Source organism: Quercus robur, chromosome 11 (genome assembly GCF_932294415.1).
Source record: "Quercus robur chromosome 11, dhQueRobu3.1, whole genome shotgun sequence".
Taxonomy (NCBI): domain Eukaryota; kingdom Viridiplantae; phylum Streptophyta; class Magnoliopsida; order Fagales; family Fagaceae; genus Quercus; species Quercus robur.
This window is the reverse complement of record NC_065544.1, coordinates 19,893,566-19,920,026: the sequence shown is the minus strand read 5'-3', so window position 1 is coordinate 19,920,026 and position 26,461 is coordinate 19,893,566. Positions and strand designations below refer to the sequence as shown.

General features: G+C 36.7%; 2 protein-coding genes across 3 annotated transcripts; both read left to right on the top strand.

Moving 5' to 3' along the window:
- The first annotated feature begins 15,364 nt into the window (after positions 1–15,364).
- On the top strand, positions 15,365–20,431 carry LOC126707040 (uncharacterized). Of its 2 annotated transcripts, XM_050406629.1 has the most exons (3): positions 15,365–15,561; positions 17,048–17,265; positions 18,013–20,431. In XM_050406629.1, the coding sequence occupies exon 3, from the start codon at positions 18,344–18,346 to the stop codon at positions 20,279–20,281; it is 1,938 nt and encodes a 645-aa protein (XP_050262586.1). In that variant the 5' UTR covers positions 15,365–15,561; positions 17,048–17,265; positions 18,013–18,343; the 3' UTR covers positions 20,282–20,431. The 2 variants fall into 2 exon arrangements, with proteins under 2 accessions (XP_050262586.1, XP_050262587.1); XM_050406630.1 differs by lacking the exon at positions 17,048–17,265.
- Positions 20,432–24,221: 3,790 nt separating this feature from the next.
- On the top strand, positions 24,222–26,108 carry LOC126706171 (zinc finger CCCH domain-containing protein 15-like). The gene is made up of 2 exons (XM_050405486.1): positions 24,222–24,730; positions 25,461–26,108. The coding sequence occupies exons 1-2, from the start codon at positions 24,239–24,241 to the stop codon at positions 25,830–25,832; spliced, it is 864 nt and encodes a 287-aa protein (XP_050261443.1). The 5' UTR covers positions 24,222–24,238; the 3' UTR covers positions 25,833–26,108.
- Positions 26,109–26,461: the final 353 nt, after the last annotated feature.

Sequence of the window (26,461 nt, the reverse complement as noted above, 5' to 3'; positions counted from 1 at the left end):
CGACTCTCTCTCTCTCTCTCCGTGACTCACTCACTCACTCACCACTTTTCCAAACTTTGTTTGCATTCACATTTTGAGAACAGCAGAAAAAACAGAGTTAGAGCATGTTTAGATCAGTTTATTTTGTTAAAATTGAAATTTTTTTTATAAAAAATACTTTAATTTAAAGTAAAAGTTAGTTGAAATTGTAAATAGAACCTATAAATAGTATTAAAAAGTACAATAGAACCCATAAATAGTAACAAAAATAAGTTAAATAATAAAATAAATTAGCAAAATTGATCATGCAAAATTCACACTTAAGATTTGTTTGAGATTCGTTTATTTTATTGAAATTAAAATTTTTTTGCTAAAATTACTGTAAATAAAAGTAAAAGTTAACTGAAATAATACAGTGAGACTCATGAATAATATCAAAAAGTATAATAAGACCTATGAATAATAACAAAAATAAATATTTCGCTGAAATTGAAAATTCTTTATTAAAAATAATGTAAATAAAAATAAAAATTAACTAGAAATAAATTAAATAGTAAAATAAACTGACAAAATTAATTATATCAAAAAAGAAATTTATAATTTTCTTTTGTTTTAGGCTCAAATTATAGGTGCACACACCACACGGTCATACGGCACAACGTTGCTGGCTGCACGGATCTAAAAAGGGTTTATTGGGCAGTTGCTATTAGTGTGAGAGAGAGTTTTCATGTACTTTTCAATTTCGAGAATCCATGGCCCCCACCTCTCCCTTACAATTATTAGCCGACTAGCCTGTAAAAAAGTGCCACCTCTCCCTTTTGTTAGATTCTCGCGAATAACACATCGGATGGACGCAGCGAACTGGCTGTGAGTGGAACACAGTGATTGGAGTGAGTGAGTGATGAGTGAGACCCTCTCAAGTCTCACCTCCCATTGGGCTTAGCCGTCGGCTTATAGCTTTAGCCAGATTCTAAATTCAATGCCCATGCCCGCATGTGTTTTGTGGTGTGCTAGTGGCCAGTGTGCAAATTGGAACCCAACCTAAAATTTTATTTTGTTTTGTTTTCTAAGGAAGAGAGAAATAGTTTTTTTTTTTTTTTTGGTAGAAAGAGATATAGCTTTATACCATTTTTTTTTTTTTTTTTTTTTTGGGAACTATGTATTATTATTCTTTTTGGTGATGAATACTTCTTATACTATTATATACTTAATGTCTTTATTGTTTTTATTTTAATTTTTTTTTTTGAAAGAGGATTGTTTTTAAATATCAACTAGACTAGAAGACTCTTGGTGTTGGGAATTTTTTTTTCCTTGGGAGAGGGAAATGGTTATACTATTAGACTATTACCATTGTCTTTATTGTTTGTGATATCTAAGCAACTAGACAGACTAGGGGACTCTTAAGAAACTCTTTTTTTTTTTTTCCTTGGGAGAAAGAAATAGTTATTTTATTACTATATATTATTATATTCTTTTGTGATGACTACCTTTGTATTATTATTTTTATATCTAACTTGAGTAGAGAGGACTCTTGGGACTTATTAGGAGGCAACAAAAGGTGCCCCTAAAAGTAGCAGGAATGACATAAGATTTAAGAGGAGGATGGGTGGGAATTTTGGGACACAAGGAGGGCCATTGATGGTGAGTTCATGAGATCAGCAGAAAAAGTTCCATCCCCTAGGTTGTTTTATTTTTTTATTTTTTTAAATTGCAAAGTCTTTGTATTCTTTGCTAAGTGTGTTTTTTTGGGTCATGCAAAGGATGATAGGTAGTGACTTCTACAAGATACATAAGTTGACACTTGGACAAATTTTGGAATCACTATAATTTCTCTCTTTATTCCTTTAAAAGTATTTGTTCTCTCATTATGAGATTAGGAAATATACTCTTCGTTTCTAATAGAGGACACAATCAATTGAATTTTGAGTAACAAAAATCAGAGTGAACAATAGGAAAGAGAATTGGACAGCACTTTTCAAACCAAGGGAGAGAGTGAGTCCTCCTCTCCATCTCTTTTGAGAGACCAATTAGAGCAATGTTTGCCTGAACACTTTAGAAACAGTAAAAGGAAACTTTCCTAAAGCAAGGCACTAAAAAGAGCAAGGGCCTCCATCTCTTTTTCCTTTTCTTTATACACAATGATGGAAGATTATCTTAACTTTCCTTTTCTTTTTAATAGAATATGTAGAAGATGCAAATAAATAAAAATAAAAAGTGGTTTTTTTTTTTTTTTTTAACTTTATAAATATGGTGCGTATCTTGGTTTAGGAAATAACTTCTTTATGTTCATTATTAATGGTCCGTTTGAATTAAGGAGGAAGGAGGGGAAGTAAAATAGATTTAGCCCAAAATTAGCCTAGATTTTGCCAACTCAACTCTACTTTACTCCCCTCCACTCTCCCTCCTTCCCCCCCTTCATCCAAACATACCCTAAATGAATCAAGCCAAAGCCTAAGTTTATGTTTAATTAATAAACAAGTAAGCTAATGCATAATAATGTGTTTTTTTTTATTGTTTTTTTTTTTTATTTAGAATGAGCATAATAATGTGTTAGTGAACAAATACATGAGTATGAGACTTAATTTAATTATATATAATTTTATATATATACTAAATATCTATACAAATACATATGTACTTATACTTGAAATTGGATTTTGTAAATTTGAAAATAATTATAAGATATCAAAATATTATTTGATAATATTAAAATAAATAGTACTTTTATATTAAAAATTCTATATAATTTTTATAAGTTCATAAAAAAATCAGTCTATTTAAGTAACTTAAATAATATAATTTCAACTGTAATTTAATTATTAAATATTAGCATAGATTTGTGAAGAATCAATTAAATTTAGCATATATGAAAATGAATAAATTAATTAAATAGCTCATGATCAAACTTAAGCTTCTTTGACAAGAAAATGAACCAAACTTGAGCATGTAATCTAGTTTGGTGTTAGCTCAAGCTTAGCTTATGTTCAAATAAAATAAAATAAAAATTGTGAATTTTTACTACTGGACTTAGCCTAGCTGATTTATAGCCTTAGCTCTAATCCTACTTTAAAAGGCGTTATCTGATCCTTAACTAAATTGGACACGTATGAAAGTCAATATCTACTCACAATTACGTAATATGATCATATTATCTTTTGAAAAAATGCTAGGTAAGTGAAAAAGGAGATGAGTGAATGAAATTTATAGACGTTACTTTTAAATCTATTTTAGGAGTATTTTTTGGTGAAATATTATTTGTTATTTAAAAATATTACAATTTCAACTATGGGTGAAGTTCTTATTTATTTATTATTATTAGTTTATAAATGATTTTTGGACTTAGATAGAGGCAAAAAAGAGGTTTGACTTTGTAACCTCAACTTCTTGAAACCCAAGGTGAAGTATTTATTCTTTTAATTGTAAAAATATATAGGAGCACTTCCAGAAATATAAGATTATGTATCAACTATCAAAATATCTTTTTCTTATGAAATTCAAAAGGATGCTTGGACAAAGGAAAAGAAATACATAGGGATGGGATTAGGAGTATAAAATTGGGGGTCAAACTAGAAAAAGGATTATGTATAATTAAAGACTATAGGGTTATATGGCTAACAGATAACATTTATAGTGCCATTCATATATTTTACTAAAAAAATGCCGTGAATATTAGGGAATTTATAGCATTTCCAAAAGTTTGGGGGCCAAGGTTCTACCAATTTGCTCCTTTGGAAATTGGAAATACATCTCAGATTTTTTATTTGTTTTTGTTTAATTCGGCTTTGGAAACCTTACATAAACAATGATTTCATGATGGTAAAATTGGTTCATGATTTACTAAATTATAATTGGGTTTCTTATGCCATTCCATGTTTAGCTATTTCTGTAAGTAATAATTGTTCTTTTCTTTTTTTTTTAAAGAAGAATTTGTTATTGTTGTATTTGGATGATTAATTAAGATATTCTTAAAAGGAGGAAAAAGGAATTTCCTTCCTCCATTGAGGTAATTTACAATTTCTCCTTTATATTTGAAACCAATTAATTTCCCTCTTTATATTTGAAAAGTGAGCAAATATGCTAAATTCGTTACTTTTTGAGTTAAATTCAATGAAATCACAATGATTACAAATGTAATCCAACAAAACAATAATGCAATTCTCGACAATTTCACTTCTTTATGGTGTATGAATAATAATTTCTTCAAAAAATTTCATTGGATTTAACTGAGAAAGTAAAAAATAGGAGTTATTTGATTATTTCCCAAACATAGTGGGAGAAAATTGGTTAGTTTCAAAGACAATGGGGGAAATTATGAACCACCTCAAACATAAAAAAGAGGAAAGTGTTTTTCTCCTTCTTAAAATATTCTAAACTAATAAACATTACTATTGTCTCTCTTCATTTCTTCTCTTCCCCAAAATTTCTAAACATAGAATTAGATGAAATCTCACCTTATCTATGGCATCAATTGCTAAGCGTTTAAACATAATTAAAATTAAGATTATACAAAGATGATGAATTTGAATAAACATACTTGTGCCGAAATTTTAGTACAAGCAATATCATGATTAAATACTAGGGTTGGGTTATTTTTTAAGTAGATTACATACTAGTTTTAGTCCCATTTTGTCGTGACTTTATGTAGTTATTACTTAATAGTGATTGATGATGCAAAAAATTATCAGTTGAACTCCTTGTCGATACAGATGGACGAAGGCGTTGAGCGTTCGTCCAAAGACAGACCTTTTGGTGCTGTTCTTCTCTCCTTGTCAATACATATGGATGAAGCTGTTGGCTTTGTCTCGAGACGAACCTGCAATAAGATGTGAGATGGAGAAAAAAGTACACTGGTGTGGTGTTTGCCAAACACCCTCCATTGATTAAGTTAGAATGAGATTCAATTGAAGTATATTACAAAAAAATTCAACTTGGGAGTAGTTTTTGGGATAAGAGTTGTGTGTACCTCTAGCGCTTTGGTTTGTGTGGGTTTTATAGCCCCTGTCTCCATTGTCTGACCGTTGGTATTAATGGCTGGCTTTGATAACGCTTTAAAATGTTTACTTGTTATATATTTATATGGGCATTATCTCCTTATTACTATGTTTAATTTGTATAATTAAGCCACGGTTTGCATTAGTCCCTATTATTTATCTTTACATAATTTTTTGAATAAAATGTCATTCATTGCATGTAATTTTCTACTTTCAGAAAATCATGTGAAAAAAATGAATTTACAGGAGTTTATGAGAGATTGGATGCCAAATTAGAATTAAAGAGCTAAAGGACTATGCTTAATGTCTAAGGAGGACTATGCTTAAATTTCTAAGGAGGTGCAACTAGTGTGCTTGGTTCGTCTATTATGTTTGGGAGTTTTAAATAAGGAAAGAAATCAAAGAGGCAGAATCTAAAAAGGAAAAATTAGATTTGAGCACTAATCAATATTATAGGAGTACACAATAATTTCTCTTTGGGCATATCTCTCTCCTCAAAAATCCAATTGACACAAGGCTGGATGGGTTGGAACTGTGACTTAAATATCTACAACTTTCCAGTTTTGAGTTTTTCGGAATTCACAATTTTTGAAAGCCGAAATTAACTCATAAATTACTACTGTAAATCTGAACGAAAATTAAAATAGTAAAAGTCTTATTTTTCTTGGGACACTTTATGTTAAGGTTTTGAGGGGAGGCCGTGCAGAAAGAATTTTAGAGAGAAAACCTTGTATTTTCCTTTCTCTAATGGCAGCCTAAACTCTTTGTTAGGGGTTATGTTTCTTCTATATGGTATGAATATTCAATGTGATTCTAAGATTTTAGACAATAACATATTTGATTGTTCAATTAACTTTCTTTTGATGTATTAGTTCTTCCATGCTTTCAATAAGTTCAATCATGTTTTGCTTATTGTTTAGATTAATTTCTAATAATTTCAAAGAGAAATCACGTTTTAAAGTGAATGGGTTTTTTTCTGAAAATTATTCTAACCGCATTATTGATCTGGGTTATCATGCGTTCTTAAATTGTCTTAGTTCAACCGAATCATAAGTTTTTAATTGTATAAAAACAATCAATAATGAAATATATATTTTCTTAGATCACAAAGAATTTCATATCGATATAAGGAAACATCTCGATGCCCTGATATTTACATTATTGATTTAAACCAGTTTTTATTATTATTCTTGTTAACAATCACCAAGCAAAAGTATTTTTTTTCTTCACCCAAATTGTTGTTTAATTATGTTTGTGGGGCCCAACGATTTGAGGCCCTAGCCCATTTATTCATCGGGGCCCAAGGCCCGAGCCGAGGAAGGTTGTAGCCCAGGCTCGATAATACGAGTACAAACTAATCTTGGGACGCAGCCGAGGACGATTCAGTCATCGGCATGTCCGAGGTCTCACTGAAAGAAATGGCAAAAACGGTATAGGAACAGTTTGAAAAAAAAAAAGATCTAAAATATCTAGGTCAATAAAGAGGAAGACACTGGATAGAATAAACGGCTAAAGGACAAAAGGAAAGCTGCCCTGACTGCCATTCAATACTCTGCACCTGACAAATCCATGCTCTTCAGCTTTTACAACCACCCCCAACCACTTTGGATATGGGCTGATGGGACAAGTATCAATCTTGGAAAAGTAGGTCCTACACGTGGACGAAGGATAAGGGACACCTGCTAGTATAAAAGGAAAAGTAAGCAATTCATATCCGGGGCTGGGAAAAATGGCCAGAATCCAGAGCCTCCCAGCCCGCCTCCAGGAGAAAGACTCCTAGGGCGACGACGACTTAACCATGTATGGATATCACGTAAAACCCACCGTTTGGCAACCAAGGCCTAGCCTTTCAAACACACGCTCTAAAAATGATGTTGTTTGGGCCTTTTTACGTGCGAACCCAACACCGTTACGGTTCGTTACGATTCGTGTCCTTACAATGTTGTATTTGAATTTACCTTGTTTCTTGTGGTTCGACCTTGGTACTCTGAGAATTATATTACTATGATCTCCTGCACTTGGGAATGAGCAAGCAAGCTTTTATTTTTTGCCAACGGCTATTTGTTTGTTGGTGCACATACGTTACTCCTTAGTTGTCTTGGGCATTGAATGTCTTTTATGGCTTCGTCTGTCATTGACGTCTGTACGTTACGCCTTGCATTGAATATCGTTTGATTTGTCTATCGAGAGATGGACGATCTTGATAAATTACCGCTCATCAGTAATGAATGTAGAGACGTTATAAACTTCAATGGTCTTTTGCCCGTTGGTTCGTTGGTTATGTTTTTTCATGTCTGACGCATTAACCGTTACTCATGTCATTTATGAGGAACTTATTTAATGTTAGTCGTTCGTCAAATGAACGATATTGGCTTGATGGATGAAGCTGGCTTTCTCTTCTTTTGGACGAGGGTGATTTTTCTCCTCTTTAGTGATGATGTAAAGCATGACGTAACTCAACAATAATGTTGCTAATACAAAAAATTAAATTTTAGTTGGTTATATTATATATACAAACATAGTTAAAAAGAAGTTAAGAAAAAACTAGAAATAAACATATTAAAATACTCTTACATGACTATATGGCATTAAAAAATGTCAAGTTGAGGCAAGGTAAAGTAAGACATATAAAAATTTAATTTAATTATAAGTTTTTTTTTTTGTTTTTAGGAAAAAAATTTCATTATAAGTTAAAAACGAAAAATAAAATAAAATAAAAAGGCCTCAGCTTGATGCCCAAATTATATTGCCATCAAAAGGAAAAAAGAAATCCCCTTTTTTTAAAGTCATAAGAGGATCGAGACAAATTACTAATACTAAAATTAAAAAACAATAATACTCTATGTAAGCACACGATTTGCGTTGAACCACAGTTGAGTTGAGTTCGCACGTAAATGGGCCCATACAATATCATTTGTAGAGGGTGGGATCGAAAGGCTAAGTTGTGTTTACCCGGCTGTGGTTTTGTTAAGATATTTATGCATGGTTCCAGTGTGTTTGCTTCTGAAGTCTTTTCTTCTTTTTTCTTTTTCTGGAACTCCCGGAGCCCCCCTTTTAGGTTACATACTCTTTCTTTTATACTCGCATGCGTTCAATTTCCTTCGTCCACGTGTAGGGTCGACCCTTTCAAGACTGATAAGTGTCCCATCAGTCTCAGACTTAAGTCGTTGAGAGTTGTTGATAAAGTTTATGGATAAGGCTTTGTCAGGCGCAGAGATATGCATGGGGAAGGCGGCAAAGGAAGCCTTTCCTAGATATTTTAGATTTCCCCTGCGAGCACGTCCATTTACCTTTCTGCCCCTTTTTCTTGGGTCAGCCGAGGACTGCACTGTCCTCGGCTACGTCTCCTGGCCACTTGGGCCACTTTATTCTTAAACTCTAGCCATGACCTTTCGAGCTTGGGCCTTTGGGCCCTTCATCAGCAAACAGGCCTGACCCATTGATTATTGGACCCCACAATAGCCCCTCAAAACCCTGCTGTCCGGCCTCTGGGTTGGAGAGGAGGGTTTTGGTAACTCCGAGCCTTTATTACTGCTCATTTAATTCGGCCCTCGATCAATGTTGACGACTCTTCACCTCCCCGAGGAACGCGCCGGTCTGCAAGATGTTTCCCCCGGTTTACGCGTGATGCGCTTATACCGTTTGGTTATCCGTAGCACGCCTTTAATTTCTTCCTTTCACGAGACTTCCCAAATCTTACGGTTACTGATAACGTGGGGAAACGAAACGGATGTGCATTTATTCGCAGATTTCCTTGGGGATCAGAACGTGTTACATACCCCTGTCTTGTTCCCTTATATAAAGGGAGAAAACCAGAGGTGATTCTTTCATATCTGAATCCCTTAGGCCCTTCTTATAGTTCACTTCTTCCGTCCGGTTACTCCTAATCCAATAATACATCCACCATAGTAGTCGGCCATGAATGAATCCTTCCTTTTCCAGAAACGCCATGCCCTAGTAAAACTCGAGATGGCTCGGTCGGGGCAAGGGTGGCGGAGGCTCAAGATTTGCCTCCCCATTCTTTTAGCCAAAATCCGAAGCAGGGACTCGTCACACCCCATTCCTGGTGTGACTGAGTCGAAAACCTCCCTTGTCATCTCCATCTGCTCTCTCATGAGCATACCTAATAAGGCTCCCCTTCTCCCTCTTTTGCTCCTTTTATTTTCTTTTCATTGCTTCCCTCTTCTTCTCCTCCTTCCCGCTCATGTCCTCCATCTTCTTTTTCCCTTGCTTTCTTCAGCAACAAGAGCTTGTTGAAGTGCTTCCATGTCTTCTAATTCTTCTTCCTTCTCCTTCATTATTTTTGTATAAGGATCTTCCCCTGATATGAGCAGCACTGAGGCAGAGATCGAAAAAGCTTTGAAGGCGAGTTTAAAGGGCAGCTGATTATTTACTTATCTGTACTGCGGATGCTAGTGTTATTTTGACAGTTCACTTTTGTATAGGCTTGTCTAAGCCCTTCTTTGTACGTTGTAACAATTTTCCATATTAATAAAAGTTACTATTCATTTATTTTACATGTTCTATTTTCATGTTTTATAAGTTTATTCACGCTGCTCGGCACAATAATATGGCGTTTGAATTAATGGTAACTAAGGCTGAAATATTTGTCAATAAAAAGACGCCACCACAACTTTAATAGAATTACTATTATTTGATATAACAACCCGACCAGTGAGAAATTAGGCTTACCTTAAATTGGCCGAGATGGAGGCCAAGTGCTAGATAATAGGTAAAAAGTAACTGTCCGAGGACATGTTACCTACCGGATGAATGGCCTCCTTAAGTTGCCGGTCATTAGGTTATTCCATCATCTCCATGATACGCGAGCCTTATCCCTTTCCAGTGTTTAAGCCAAGAGATTTCTTCATTCGGGAAGTTGACTTCCCAAGCAGCCTGAGTCCGAGGACTTTGCAAAACCTGGGTTTTGTTCAAAACGTATGCGTTTTATCTTATGTACTTGATTTTTCCCCAGAGGCTTGGGTTTTTATCGGTACTGGGTTTTACCTTTTAGCTTGGGTCCGAGGACCATGCGAGCCTTAGGTTCTGTCCGAGACCAATGTCTGCACTAGTACTTGGTTTCCCTTTTAGCCTGAGTCCGAGGACCATGCAAGCCTTAGGTTCTATCCAAGACCAATGTCTGCATCAGTACTTGGTTTCCCCTATCTTTGAGCATTTCCCGAGGTGCCCAACAGTGATTATCCTCGGCCATGACCGCTGCTCGGCGTCGGCCAAAGTACCTGGGTCCTTACACAAAGCGGCCCCGGGGCCACGAATCCACCTAGCCCATGAATTAAGAGATATTTCCGCAACTTCTGGCCACGTGGTACTCTTTGATGTCACGATGACCGAAGTGCGCCTTTACGAGGCTCTTTAATCTTGTGGTTGCAGTTGATGTTGGAAGTTGAGCCAAGACCACTTTGTCTGTAGTGCTCCTTGGGACGCCACATGAGTTGACTACCATCATCTTGTCTTTTCAAATAAATAGGAGGGAGAGATGGTTGCTTTATATATAACACCCCTTCTTTCAGTTTTCTCTCACATCACGCTTCCCATATTCGGAGCTCTCCTTTCTTGGCATAACATGTTGAAAGCGAGGGTTGGGAATAAAGAACTTCCTCCGCCGCCGAAGCGCCGTGTCTTCATGAGGCTTATAACAATAAGGCATGGGCACAGGAAGCACAAATTCAGGAGAATACTTCATCTCCACCGGGAGGGAAAGGGATCTTCCCCTCTTTTAGTCAAAATCCGAAGCAGGTTCTGTCCATGCCAGAGTTTTGGTGCGGCAGAAGAAGGGTTTTCCTCCATCAGCGCCTCTGCTTTGCGGTAGGCGTATATTTAGAGAAAGCCCCATCACCTTCAACTCCCTACACCTTTTCTTCAATGGTGTCAGGTTCAAGTTGGGTCTCTTTGGCTGCCTGAGTTATGGGCATGTAAGGGAGTGGGGGAAGAATAAGGTCTCGGAGCTGTAGCCAACCTCTCCTCCGACATGCCTTCTCGGCTTTCTCCAGCTTTCTTGTATTTTCTTTTCTTGCTTATGTAGTAAGCTTTGACGTGGGCTGATCCCAGCTTTTCATTTGTACACTGTACTCTTTCTTCATCGTAATAAAAATGGAAGTTGATTTACATGTTTTAAGCGTTGATCTAATGGGCAACACAACTCTGTGAACGAATGTGCTCTATGTATGTGTTGCTCTGAGAATATTTGTGATAAAGCTACTTTGAAGCATAATCTAATCAAATCTCATCTGTCATCACTATCAGGCATTATACCGATAATTTGTAATAAATCAAAGTTACGAAACTAACCGGGATATCAGTTGGACATCCTGTGATAAGCGCGTGAATGTCGTCCAAGGTTGATGATTTATAAACAATCTATCCGAGCAGTCGACTGGGAGTTAGGGAGCTCCGATGGCGCTTTTGTGTAGTTGGTTTCCCCAGAGGCTTGGGTCCGAGGACCATGCAAGGCCTTGGTTCTGTCCAAAACTTGTATGCTTCTTTTTAAGTAGTTGGTTTCCCCAGAGGCATTGGGTCCGAGGACCATGCAAGGCCTTGGTTCTGTCCAAAACTTGTATGCTTCTTTTTAAGTTGTTGGTTTCCCCAGAGGCTTGGGTCCGAGGACCATGCAAGGCCTTGGTTCTGTCCAAAACTTGTATGCTTCTTTTTAAGTTGTTGGTTTCCCCAGAGGCTTGGGTCCGAGGACCATGCAAGGCCTTAGTTCTGTCCAAAACTTGTATGCTTCTTTTTAAGTTGTTGGTTTCCCCAGAGGCTTGGGTCCGAGGACCATGCAAGGCCTTGGTTCTGTCCAAAACTTGTATGCTTCTTTTTAAGTTGTTGGTTTCCCCAGAGGCTTGGGTCCGAGGACCATGCAAGGCCTTGGTTCTGTCCAAAACTTGTATGCTTCTTTTTAAGTTGTTGGTTTCCCCAGAGGCTTGGGTCCGAGGACCATGCAAGGCCTTGGTTCTGTCCAAAACTTGTATGCTTCTTTTTAAGTAGTTGGTTTCCCCAGAGGCTTGGGTCCGAGGACCATGCAAGGCCTTGGTTCTGTCCAAAACTTGTATGCTTCTTTTTAAGTAGTTGGTTTCCCCAGAGGCTTGGGTTCGAGGACCATGCAAGGCCTTGGTTCTGTCCAAAACTTGTATTCTCCTTTTTTAGTAGTTGGTTTCCCCAGAGGCTTGGGTCCGAGGACCATGCAAGGCCTTGGTTCTGTCCAAAACTTGTATGCTTCTTTTTAAGTAGTTGGTTTCCCCAGAGGCTTGGGTCCGAGGACCATGCAAGGTCTTGGTTCTGTCCAAAACTTGTATGCTTCTTTTTAAGTAGTTGGTTTCCCCAGAGGCTTGGGTCCGAGGACCATGCAAGGCCTTGGTTCTGTCCAAAACTTGTATTCTCCTTTTTAAGTAGTTGGTTTCCCCAGAGGCTTGGGTCCGAGGACCATGCAAGGCCTTGGTTCTGTCCAAAACTTGTATTCTCCTTTTTAAGTAGTTGGTTTCCCCAGAGGCTTGGGTCCGAGGACCATGCAAGGCCTTGGTTCTGTCCAAAACTTGTATGCTTCTTTTTAGTAGTTGGTTTCCCCAGAGGCTTGGGTCCGAGGACCATGCAAGGCCTTGGTTCTGTCCAAAACTTGTATGCTTCTTTTTAAGTAGTTGGTTTCCCCAGAGGCTTGGGTCCGAGGACCATGCAAGGCCTTGGTTCTGTCCAAAACTTGTATTCTCCTTTTTAAGTAGTTGGTTTCCCCAGAGGCTTGGGTCCGAGGACCATGCAAGGCCTTGGTTCTGTCCAAAACTTGTATTCTCCTTTTTAAGTAGTTGGTTTCCCCAGAGGCTTGGGTCCGAGGACCATGCAAGGCCTTGGTTCTGTCCAAAACTTGTATGCTTCTTTTTAGTAGTTGGTTTCCCCAGAGGCTTGGGTCCGAGGACCATGCAAGGCCTTGGTTCTGTCCAAAACTTGTATGCTTCTTTTTAAGTAGTTGGTTTCCCCAGAGGCTTGGGTCCGAGGACCATGCAAGGCCTTGGTTCTGTCCAAAACTTGTATGATCCTTTTTAAGTAGTTGGTTTCCCCAGAGGCTTGGGTCCGAGGACCATGCAAGGCCTTGGTTCTGTCCAAAACTTGTCTGCTTATTCTTCCGAAGGTTCTGCTCCTCGAATAAGGTGGAGGAAGTCGACCTGATGTTTGAAGCCCCTAGGCTTGCCCATGTCGTTGACACCGTGGAACGTAGCCCCTAGTAGGAGCCTATGTTGGAATAGCAACAATGTGTCGCCGGTGATACAGGCATCCTCATAGTCCCTTGTTCGACAGAAACTCAACCTTGCCACCGCTCGAGCTAACACGCAAGCCTTTCCCACAGACGGCGCCAATTGTAAGCACACGATTTGCGTTGAACCACAGTTGAGTTGAGTTCGCACGTAAATGGGCCCATACAATATCATTTGTAGAGGGTGGGATCGAAAGGCTAAGTTGTGTTTACCCGGCTGTGGTTTTGTTAAGATATTTATGCATGGTTCCAGTGTGTTTGCTTCTGAAGTCTTTTCTTCTTTTTTCTTTTTCTGGAACTCCCGGAGCCCCCCTTTTAGGTTACATACTCTTTCTTTTATACTCGCATGCGTTCAATTTCCTTCGTCCACGTGTAGGGTCGACCCTTTCAAGACTGATAAGTGTCCCATCAGTCTCAGACTTAAGTCGTTGAGAGTTGTTGATAAAGTTTATGGATAAGGCTTTGTCAGGCGCAGAGATATGCATGGGGAAGGCGGCAAAGGAAGCCTTTCCTAGATATTTTAGATTTCCCCTGCGAGCACGTCCATTTACATTTCTGCCCCTTTTTCTTGGGTCAGCCGAGGACTGCACTGTCCTCGGCTACGTCTCCTGGCCACTTGGGCCACTTTATTCTTAAACTCTAGCCATGACCTTTCGAGCTTGGGCCTTTGGGCCCTTCATCAGCAAACGGGCCTGACCCATTGATTATTGGACCCCACACTCTAAAATTTAAAAAAATGATGGAACTATATAAAATCAATTATAGTTTTAATATAGTTAATTATGTGTAATAAATAATTATTTTTACATAAATTTATCATTTTTTTTCTTTACTCATCATCAATTACGTCAAAATGGTACCAAAAGTTGTGTCATATGCTTATCAGCAACCACGTCAACATATATAAAATAAATTAGACGTGTCCTTAAATTTATTCTATAAAAAGGTAGAAAAAAATAACCGTGTCCCCATAGAGATGCATTGGCAATGGCATGCGCAAAGATATGTCAGTCGTTTGTGAACAAACCAAGCCGTTGACATGAGAGCCAGTTAGAGAAGCCAGCGCTTAGATTCGTTAATAAGACTTTTCGACATATAGTAAAAGTAATAGTAAAGTAATACTCTCCAACTACAATACACACTATCTATCATAGATATATCAAATCATCAAATATAAGATTGCTGCTGCTTGTGCGCACTTTGTGTTTGTTGTTTTGTAAGATTTGTGTTATGGGCGCCCCCACCACGCCTCCACTCTTCTCCTCGTCCACTAGTTTCTCTCCGCCACGCCCTACCCCTCAAAGATATTATATAAAAAAAGAGAAACTGAACCACGATAGACAAAACAACCCTCTCTCAACATCGTTGAATATTCATTTAAGAATGGCAATTCGGACATTTCGTTATATATCCTTTTCAACTAAAAGTATGCACGCTCAAAACCATTTGACAGTTGGGTTGGCTTTGTTTGTATTGTGAACCCACTCAAGAGCAAAACAAAGGCCTGTTTTATTTCAAATATGTATGGAAGTGACATTTTGGTGCCCATTTGGTAACAATTAATCTAACTTTTTGTTTAATACGTTTTGCTGAAAGTGTGTTAAAGTGTATTCATAGTTTGAAAAAATTTGAAAAAGTGAGATAATACAGGAGAAAATGAGGTTTTAAAAAACCATACATAAAAGCTAAGTTTATAAGTTGACGTTACTATGAGATACTCTAGAAACCTTATTAGTCGATGTTGTAGTAGATGAAACTTGTGTATTTTGAATTTACAAGATATCTTTCAAGTCAATTGAATCCACAATCCAAATATTTTTGAAGTGTGGTGTCTCAAACTCTCTGTATTGTGGTTAAACTCTACTACTTTTTACCCATGAGATGCTCTAAAAAAAAAAAAAAAAAAAAAAAAAAAAAAACTTGAGACTTTCGAATTTATGATAAGTTCATTTAACCTACCCCCGAGACCACCCAGAAGGGACAAACAAGGCCATTTTTGGTATCTCACAATTCTTGACTCTACTCGTGGCTGCCCCCAGCTTAAAAAAACAGAGCCAAACAATAATAATAAAAGAAATAGAGCCGCCCAAATCAATTTCCATTTATTTAATAAAGCCTAATAGCCTATTACGTAATTTGGCTGCTTTTGCATTTGCTCTCTCTCTCTTTCTCTCTCTCTCTGTCTGTGCGCACACCTACAATTACAACAAATCGCTTCTTCTTCTTCTTCCTCATCTTTTTGTTGGTGTTGTGGGGGGTTTTTGAGCTTTAAGATGTCCACAACCGCTTCTCAGATCCGCCAGCTTTTTCTGGGTTTTCCATAAACTGATTATCACGGTATATCTGCTAATAATTCATCTCTGTTTTATTCCTTTTAATCCGTAGCTGTTATTTATTTTACTGAAACTTTTTGTGTGTTATTTCAAAAGTACTGTTTTTGTTTTCCCTATGAGATAATTTTATTTCTTATAGGTTTGGGTTTTACCTGCTTTGCTTTGTTTTTGTTTTTGGTTTTTTTTCACTTTATGGTTTGGAATTGTTAAAGATAATATGACAGGTTGGGTATTCTCAGAGCTCCTTCTCAGTTTCTGTTATAGTTTTTTTTTTTTTTTTTTGCAGAAATTTGTTGTTCTCCTATTTTTGATTAATGGGTCTTTGAGTTTTTGTTCTTGTTTTTTTACTTTGGTGGGTGGAAATGATCTTGGGTATCAAATTCTTAACATCTCTGATCTGGTTGTGTTCTTGACTTGGTCCATCCAATATGTATACACATATATATGGTGTTGATAGGACTTGAGTTTCTGTTCTATAGTTTTTAGTAGTTGTTGAGTTTTGGGGTCCCTGGATAGATCTTAAAATGTTTAGCTTTTGATTTAACTTGAATTTTTTATGAGTTTTTGTCCTTTGATATTGATAAAGAGGTCTGCAATAGATTCTGTTGGTTTTTAGTTCTTCTGTTTGCTATGAATTTTTTATATATGTATTCTAATAATATTCAGCTAAACAAGATGGTGTTAATTAAAATCTGATATACTGAATTCATTTATGGTTCATTTGTACAGAAGTATTTGAAGAGATGGATTTGTATTTCAGTTGTTAGTTTAAATGACTTGAATAAAGCATAACAAAAACATATTTTTCTTTGTATTGATGAAATTCATGGATGGATTTAAGCCTTCCTTGTATATAGATTTGAAAAGATTAGGTGTATTTATCTCATTCGTTTTTGTTGGAGAAAAATCCAACAGTTTTTTTTTTTTTTTGTTAGTTTAAAGATGCTACTTATAAAATAAAAAATAAATAAAAAATTCACAACTATATTGTTAATTTACTTATTTTTTTTGAAAGATGAAGTTGAAATTGGTGTAAATTGGGTACAAAATTAATACTTAGATATTGAAGTGCCTTTTGTTATACCCTCCAAGTCTGAAGCTTTTGATTTTTATGTGGTCACATTCCATAGAGAAACAGCCATAGATTTTCTTTGTGGGCTTTTTGTTGATTTGCTCTGCATATTTTAAGGTGCAACTCTCTTTTTTAAAGGAAAAGTTGGGTTACTTTTAATGAAATCATGCACTATCCTTATCCTCAAAAGAATTTAAAAAATCTTCCCTCCACTCTTTCTGGCACATATGCGCAAATTATTCATGTATATAAACAGGTACTCAATGATTATGGGTTTATAGCTTTTGTCACAGCTTGATCATGTAGAAAACATTTTAGCTATCTCTCTACTCGTTTTCTTTTGATTAATTATCTTTTTCATCAACTTTGTGATTGATTTTCAGTATAATAAGTTACTCATTTTATTTACACTATATAGGCTGATCAGAGTTAATAAGAAGGCTCAGAGTGTATCTTTTGTTGAATTGGGCGTGGAATTAAGTCGGCATCAGAATTATCTTTGATGTAGTTGTGTTCCCACACCCTCCTTCAAAAAAATTATTATATTTAGATAGCAGCTATTACCATCTTTCCTTCATATCTGAATAACAACATGGGGTGGCTTGAAATCCTGACTTCTCCTGTTGGTTTCAACTGGTAAGCCGGAATGCCAAAAGAAGGACAAGGTCATTGGCATCTTTTATTTATCTTTTTTTTTTTCCCCTTTTATAAGTAAATAAATTTCATTAAAAAGCTCAAAAAAGGAGCATAAGAATTTTAGTATGTGGGTAGTATAGTCTTTTAATCTATAAAGCTGACATTCCTTGGATAGCCAAACGTCACATAGGAACAACTAGGGGATCCTTATGGCTGATATTTCTCTTTTAAATAATTTCTGTATAATACTGAGGAACTTAGAAGCAAGCAGATGGGATTCAAAACTAACTGTGGATGTAATGTTTATATGTACCAGACCTGTCTTGTTGAACATGAACTGCATTTTTAGAAAGTCTGCAGTAGTTTTCAAATTTTCAATTTGGTAGAATCTAGCAGAAGTGGGAAGGTTCAGATAATAATGTAATACATGCTGGGATAGAAAGTTTACAGGTTGATTGATGACTAGCATTCGAAACTTGGTTATAATTTTTTACCATCAGTTTTGCTTAGACCCTTGTTAATTAATAAGGTTCTCCGCCAATTACTGGCAACCTTTAGATTTTTGTGTGTTTATGTTAAAATGAGATTTTGGTGTCTTTCTTCTTTTCTTCCACTCAGACCTGCAAACTAAATTTCCACCACTAATATGTTTGTTGTTGGTTTGTATCTTTGAGCAGAACATTAATTTCCTTTGAATTGGTTGATTAATTATTTTCTAATGCAGTCTCCTTTTTTATTCATTGTCAGGGTTGATGAAGCTTTATGATTTTTCAGCAAGGAGCACAAGAAGCTCCAAAGATTTCTGCACTTCCGTATTTACCATTCTACTTAAAGGGTTCTATCCAAGAAACGTTATCAGATATTCTATAAAGAACGTGCTTTCACTGAAGCTTTGGGTGCCAACATATACTAAAGATGGACAGAGCAGACACATCTGGCTTTGTTAGTGGGGGAAGTAGCGTGTTGGAATTTCTTCTATGTTTTAACTTGGCGGTGATATATAGAACTTCTGGTAGCTTGTTGTAAATTATTTTTTGTTGTTGGGCCTTTTAGAACTGTAGTGTACATTGTTTAGAGAATGGATCTGAACAAGAAGGGGGTACTGTTATCTTACGATCGAGCTTCCATAAAAAATGACACCTCGGGTGATACTACTCTGCGCCTGAACTGCCTTGGCTATGGAGGCAATGACACAGCTAGATATGGGTGTAACCAAAGCAATCTTGGGGTTAACTTATCCAATGCTTCTGATGACGGCTGCAGATTGGTACTTGGACTGGGCCCAACACCAAGTGCATACTCTGATAAATATAATAATGTGGGCTTTAAGAAGAACAAAGGATTAGCCACCACAACATTACCTCACAGGGTATCATCCGAGGGTGATTCAATCCTACAACTCAGTCTTTCTGGAGGTACTAATGATTCTTCAAGTGTTCTTGATATTTCAGTTTCAACAGAGGCTGATTTTAATACCTTCCCTCTCCCAAACCAAGTATCTGTTGAAGATAATCATCTTATGATTCCTGTTGTTGATGAGGGTTCTACCTCAGCAAAGAAATCAGGTGGCTATATGCCATCACTTCTTTTTGCTCCAAGAACAGACAATGCCAAGGTTTCAATGCAAACACAGGAACTTGAACTTCTAGAGCTCGGGACCAAGCCCCAGTCGAGCTATGAACTGTCCTCTACAACAGAGTACTCAATGGGCACCATCTCTGAGCAAGCAACTACTGGAACATCTTCAGACCACCGAACCAGCAATTCTAAGAAATGCAAATTTTTGGGTTGCACAAAAGGTGCACGAGGGGCATCTGGTCTTTGTATTGGTCATGGGGGTGGTCAGAGATGCCAGAAACCAGGATGCAACAAGGGTGCTGAGAGCCGAACTGCCTATTGCAAGGCCCATGGTGGAGGGAAGAGGTGCCAACACTTGGGTTGCACTAAAAGTGCTGAGGGGAAGACGGATTATTGTATAGCACATGGTGGTGGCAGAAGATGTGGGTATGCAGGTGGGTGCAGCAAAGCTGCACGAGGCAAGTCAGGCCTTTGCATTAGACATGGAGGGGGTAAGAGGTGTAAGGTCGATGGCTGCACTCGTAGTGCTGAAGGACAGGCTGGTTTGTGCATCTCTCATGGGGGTGGACGCCGTTGTCAGTCTGATGGATGCACAAAGGGTGCGCAAGGGAGTACCATGTATTGCAAGGCACATGGTGGTGGAAAGCGATGCATATTTGCAGGTTGCACCAAAGGCGCAGAAGGGAGTACTCCATTGTGCAAGGGACATGGTGGGGGTAAGCGCTGCCTCTTTGATGGTGGTGGGATTTGCCCAAAGAGTGTCCATGGAGGTACAAACTTTTGTGTTGCCCATGGTGGTGGAAAGAGATGTGCTGTGCCAGGCTGCACAAAAAGTGCACGTGGCCGAACAGATTGTTGTGTTAGACATGGGGGAGGGAAGCGGTGCAAGTTTGATAACTGTGGCAAGAGTGCTCAAGGGAGCACAGATTACTGCAAGGCTCATGGTGGTGGAAAGCGATGCACTTGGGGAGAGGGCAAATGTGAGAAATTCGCAAGGGGTAAGAGTGGCCTCTGTGCTGCTCACAGTAGCATGGTCCAGGAGCGGGAGATAAACAAGAAAGGTATGATTGCACCAGGACTCTTCTATGGCCTTGTATCTAGTGATTCAACAACTACAGGGAGTGGATTTGAAAACAGTAGTTCTTCCTCTGGAGTCTGTGTTGTCCCCAGCTGCATTGAGTCGCTTGAAACTTCAGCAAAACGACAACTTATACCCCCACAGGTATTGGTTCCTCAATCAATGAAGTCATTTTCATCTGATACAAGCTTCTTGAGTGCTGAGAAGACAGAGGGAGGGACCAAAGTTTGTGGCATTGGCATCAGCAGTAGTGCTGGGAGTAAAAGCTTTGACTTTGTTGCTCCAGAGGGGAGAGTACACGGTGGGGGTCTCATGTCATTGTTTGGTGGGAATCTGAAGAATGCAATTGATGGGATCTGAAGTTGTTCGAGTTAACTAGTAGATTTTATTGTGAATTAGGGGCTTTTCTTTGTTGAATTGTGTATAAGGTTTGGTGCTTGTTCAAAGACTCATTTATAGTTTGTGTCAATTAATGGGGTTAATGTTAATGTTATGGTATTTTTATTGTAACTGGGCTTCGAGTATTTGAAATTTGGTTTAATTGTTGAAACAGCCTTCCAAATCTAGCCTCAGGACACCTTCTTTTTAGGCTTAGCGGGATTTTAAGCATTTGTGTTGTTTTCAACAAATGCTCAAGACGGGGTTTTTGTGATGGCCCAGCGGCAATGGCATCATTGGAGCACCATAGAAAGCCATGCAAGTGACTGCATTGACCATAGCCATGGAATTTCAATTTTAATTCCTGCATTAGGAATAGGAGCTACCTGAAGTTTCAAAACCAAACGGAAAAATGAAGCCTTTTAAAGTTACTAGCCTTGCTAAATAACCTAGAGGAAGGAAACAAGTCATGGTGACACTGAATATGGAGTAAAAATAAATGGGTGATATGTATAGGTCGGTTCTAGTTAGCTCAACTAGTGAAGTTTTTTACGGTTAAAAAAAAATTTAGGGTTCAATTCTCGTCTACACCAAAAATTAATTAGTGTTTTGGTTCTAATGATAAATAACACAATTATTCGAAGCAGACACCATAAATGCAATGGCTTACTGCAAGACTTGTGGTTGCTAGTAGCAAACTTGCCAACATAACAATAAATAAAGATTTCATCTCTCTTAATTGCCAATTTAATTCATTCTATTTGGATACCGCTTATTTTGCTGAAACTAAAAACTTATTATTGAAAGTATTGTAGATAACTGTAAAACTTAATTGAAATAGTACAGTGGGATCATGAATAGTATCAAAAAGTGCAGTGGAGCCTATAAATAGTAATAAAAATAAGCTAAATAGTAAAATAATTTATAATTTTAATTGCAATCCAAACGCACACTTAAGCTACACATCTCATTGTTAAACGGGCCTTTTGCAAGCTCAACTAGTATCAAATTACCCGAAATTAATCTTGACTTCCCTACCCTCTCTAGTATCAAATTTCATAGGGCTATGTCTAGTCTCGTCTCATTCTCAAATGGGCCGGGCTTTTTGCAAGTCTAATCTAAAGGCACCTTTGGAAATCATGTTAGGAATAATACAAGTAATATTTGTTGTTGAATATTGAAGATGTTGTAATAATGGAATATATATTCTTATTTGTAGTTGTAAAATTGAAATAAAAGTCCAAATTTGTATTTATAAAATAGCTTATTTATACAATTATGTTTTCATTTATTGTGGGACTTAATTATCCTAAAAATGAATATTTATTAAAGTTCACAAGGGCTGTAAATGAATCAAGCTCAACAACAAAGGTAAAATGTTCAAATTTGGCTTGAACTTGAACCAAGCATACAAACTATGTTTGAGCTTGAACTTGTTAGAAAGTCTAAAGGGTTGAGCTTGGCTTGGCTTGACTAAGGCTTAGCTTGAATTGATTCAATAGTCAAGTCAAACTCAAGCTCCGTATCAAGCTTTTAAGCTCAAGATCCAATACAAATACATTATCAAGTTCATATTAAGCATATTATCAATTCCATTTGGTTTGAACATGTGGTCCTAACTCCCAAATAATTAAAAGCTTAGTAAGATATGAGTTTATTTTTTAAGATTATATCAAATTTATTACCAAGCTTATAAACCTAGCTAAGCTCGTCTTGCTTTTTATCAAACCCTATTGTTCACGAGCTTGTTCATGAATATATTTTTTGCTTGGGCTCGGGGCTTAGCTTGTTTATTAAATAAGCCTAAAATGAAGGTACATATTTAGCTCATTTATAAATAAACAAACATGAATAAGCTTTTTATTGAGTTAAGTCCAAATTGTTTATAAATGACTTGGTTCATTTATAGTTTTATTCACATCATTGCTCAATTTTCAAATTAATATGGATTACAAGTTTTAGAAAAAAATTTGTTACGCATATTAAGGATGAGGTATTATAGTCCTTTTGGCAAGGAATAATTATTCCTCAAAATTGAGAAAAAACAATTCCTTGTAAGAAAAATGCAACTGAATAGTTAATCTATATGAATAACTATTTCATTACAAGATCTATTATTTTGTATCAAACATGCCCTTAGGCTTAGAACGATCTACTATCCTTTGGTTTTGTGAATAACTTTTATCAAATATCCTTGAAGGGACAATAATTTGTTTGTTTGTTTGTTTTTGTTTTTGTTTTTTTTTTTTTTTTTTTTTTTTTTTTTTTTTTTTTTTTATAATTCGTTATAATCATGGAAAATAGAGAATTTGAACTTTGCATGTTTTTGTTGTAAAGTATCAAAAGGTATCAGTTGAATTATAAGACTTTTGATGAAGGAGATAATACTTGAACCACTAATAAATATTTTTTTGAATAAATTAAATGTACTTATTTGGGATTTAGCTTGCTATAATTTAGCACACAAACTTTCAATTACTATATTTAACCATCTAAAATTAAAAAATTAAAAAAAATTGAAAATTTTAGGATTTCGCCAAATTAACAATTTTTTTTTTCTTTCATTTTTTGGACAAATAATTCCTTCTTATGGTTTGACCCAATAGCAATTTAGTCTCACAAGCCTTTTCAATTGTTACATTTTGGCCACAAACTTCGTATTAAAATGAAATTGCTAGGAGTACTTAAAATAGAAGTAGAACCCTGATAATTTTAGACTTCAAACCATAGGTGATCAAATATAGCAATTAAAAGTTTATGTACTAAATTATAATAACTCAAAACCACAAGGCATAAATTGAAAACACTCTCTCACTCTCTCTCTCTCTCTCTCTCTCTCTCTCTTTTTGAATTTGAAAATTCTAGTAGCTCTGTACGGTGTTCACTATTTCCTTGCCCGCGTAGTTTCAGTGCCTATATATACTCTGTTCAGTCCCAACTTTTAAGTCCAAGATCGTAGTTTTCTCTCAAAAAACTCATCGGAGAAATTCCAATTAGGTCAAAACCAAACCAAAGCAAAAACCACATTTCCTTTTCAAAATCTCTCTCCGTAGCAGAGCACTCAAAACTCAGCCACAGCCTTCAACTTCAAGGTACTATTTCCACTACCTCACCATTTCTCAGCCTTATTACTTTTTCTTTTCAAATTCAGATTCTCGACAAATTTCGCATCATTGATTGTTGCTTGTTTGAATTCTGTTGCCGAGTGCAAATACTGTAATTTATGCTTCTTCTTTTTTGTTTAGTTTCAAGATCTGAATTCGAAATCGATCATGTGTATGAATTATGAAAAATTATCTGTGAAAAAAAAAACAGTTCGAGAATCAAATTCGTTCAAAGCATCGAATTTCTAGTGGAAAACGAAATTCTGTTATATGTTCAAATTTTCTTTTCAATTTTCTCTCCGATTCTCTGTTTTTTTTTTTTTTTTTTGGCCTGGTGATGTTCTAGTTCAGCTTCTCGATGAATTTTGTATTGTTGATTGTTGCTTGTTTGAAATGTAATTTGAGTGCAAATACTGTGATTTATGCTTTTGAAATTTATTAATTTCAAGACCTAAATTGAAAATCGATCATCTGTAAGAAAAATTCTCTGTGAAAATAACAGAATAGAAACGAATTCGTTCAAAGCATCGAATTTCTACTGGAAACCGAAATGCTTTTGCATCTTCAAAATTATTATTTTCTTTAATTTTTTAAATATATATATATTTTTCATATTTTCTTGTTTAATTCATTGAAAGAACACTTAAATTTAACAGATCGCCTTTCATAGAAGAAGAAGAAGATTTTGGCGGGAAAATTTTAAATATAAAATCGAAAGCAAGCAAATAGAAATTCAGAATCACAATTGATTGATTTTTTTTATGTGAGATACGAATTCAAAAATGATCTTTGAATTTCATTTGCTGGAAATTAAGGTGAATTTTGCAAATTGTGAATGGAATCAGGACTGGTCCACAAATTCCAAAAAATGGCTCGGCTGAAGAGTACCAGCAACCTAAACGTCAGCGTTTCACAGATGGACAAAGAGAACAACAGCAACAACCACCACTTGCTATTGGGAGGAGAGTTATTGTCACCGTCACGGCCTCCGCTGCCGCCGCTCCTCAGGTACCTCCGTAACAGGAGCGGTTCTCCACCTCTCCCTTTGTCGACGCTTGATAACATTGCCTGGTCGCCTAATAATAATTCCCCCACTCATTACGCCGTGACGCCGATCAAGGTTGACGAGGACGGGACCCTTGTCATGGATGGGATTTTTCTCCCCTCTACTGGAACTACTGCTGGAAGGTTCTCTAGGTCTTCTATATCTGCTACTGATTCTAGTCCTTCCTCCTCGTCGTCATCAGGTGGGAGGAGTGTGAACAAGACTGACATTTGCCGCTCCTGGGAGGAATCTGGAACCTGCCGCTATGGCTTCAAATGCCAGGTTACCTCACTTCACTTCATTTGTTCACTCAGTGTTTATATTCAAATGGTTAGGACTAAACTGATTTGGGGTACATGCTACTACATAGGGATAATAATGTAGAGCATTGATTATGTGGAGATTTAAACAAAGTTTTCTAGTTAAGAATTACCATTTCTCTGATTCAATTCCAACATTGTGAATTATGCCAGTTGAAGCTTTTGTAACAAACAAGCTTGTACTATTTATAGAAAAGTTAAAGGATAAGCTAGGAGCCTAATAAGATACATAGGAGTCTAATTATTTGCATAAGAGCCAATCAGATGTAAGAACCTATAACACTAATGAAAAATATTTAGTCACACTTACTGTTTTACACTTTGTATGCACAACATTCATGATTTCATGCATGTTGTACACATAAAACGTGAAATGGGTAATGTGCTTAAACAATGTATAATAACGAGAATAATTGTCCTAACACTAAAATGGGCCAATGGCATGCATCATTTTCTAACTATAAGGAGGCAGGCAGGTGTTATATGTAATCAGTTTTTGGTATTCAATATAGAGTATATAGTCAAGAGGCATTTTTCCAAGGAATGAGTTTCTTGCATCCTAGCCTGCTTTAAGCAATTAACTTGTACCATCAAACCAAAGTTCCCAACCTCATCATTCATCATTTTGATGGCTTGATGCAAACATACAGAGACTGTTTTGGTATTGATAAAACAATTTCTTGAATTTGCAGTTTGCACACGGAAAGGAAGAGCTACGTCCACCTCGTTTCTCTGCAAGGAACAAATCTGACTTGAGCATTAACAGGTCAAAGAGTCGCTTTCTTAACCAGATCATGGCAGTAGGAGGGATGACAATCCAAACAGAATCACCTACCAAATTATCTGTAGACGACACCAGCTGCAAAATCCCAACCACCACCATTTCCATCATCACCAGCAGAGATGACTGGTCACCCCAAGATGATGGCATTGAGGTTGTACTGCCACATTCTTCAACTGCAGAGCCTCCATCACAGAAAGATGTTGATGCCTATATTCATGGCGTCCTTTATGGCCCCCCGAGAAAGAGACTGTCGGTGTTCGCTGAAATTTGCTCAGAGTAGTGATCTCATTTGCTTAACAGGTCTCATGAGCAAGGTATATGATACACATTCTCTAGGAACAATATATACTATACTTGGGACTCCTAATATTCTGTTTTCCACGTATCCAGCTTTCATTTCCTCATATAGCAGGTAACTGGAATTAGACTGATAGTCATATTAGTTGGCCAGGTACACACTTGTGTCTCATTTTGCTGATGAGACAGTTACTATACTACCTTACAAACAAATCACATTTGGATAATTGGACTTGAATGCAATTTTCCTAATTCTGGACTTTATCTTCTTTCTGCCTTTGTTTGTAAGCTTACTTGCAGAGGTAGGAGAACAGCATGGTGTGATTTGGTTATATCATATATGGAACAAATTGCATGGACTACAACTACTTTTGTCCCATTTTGTTTGTCCATTTTTAGAAAATCTAACTGTTTAAGTGAGTATCATTTAATACATTGTTTCTAAAGGAAAATTTATGTAAACTTTAAAATTGTCCTTATAAACTATCAAAAATTTAAACCTTTAACTTAGGGAATTAAGGATCACTGACATTTAAAATGGGAGAAGTAATTTGGGACAACTAAAAATTGAATTCTGGACACATGTTATTACTTTGATACATGCATGAAGTG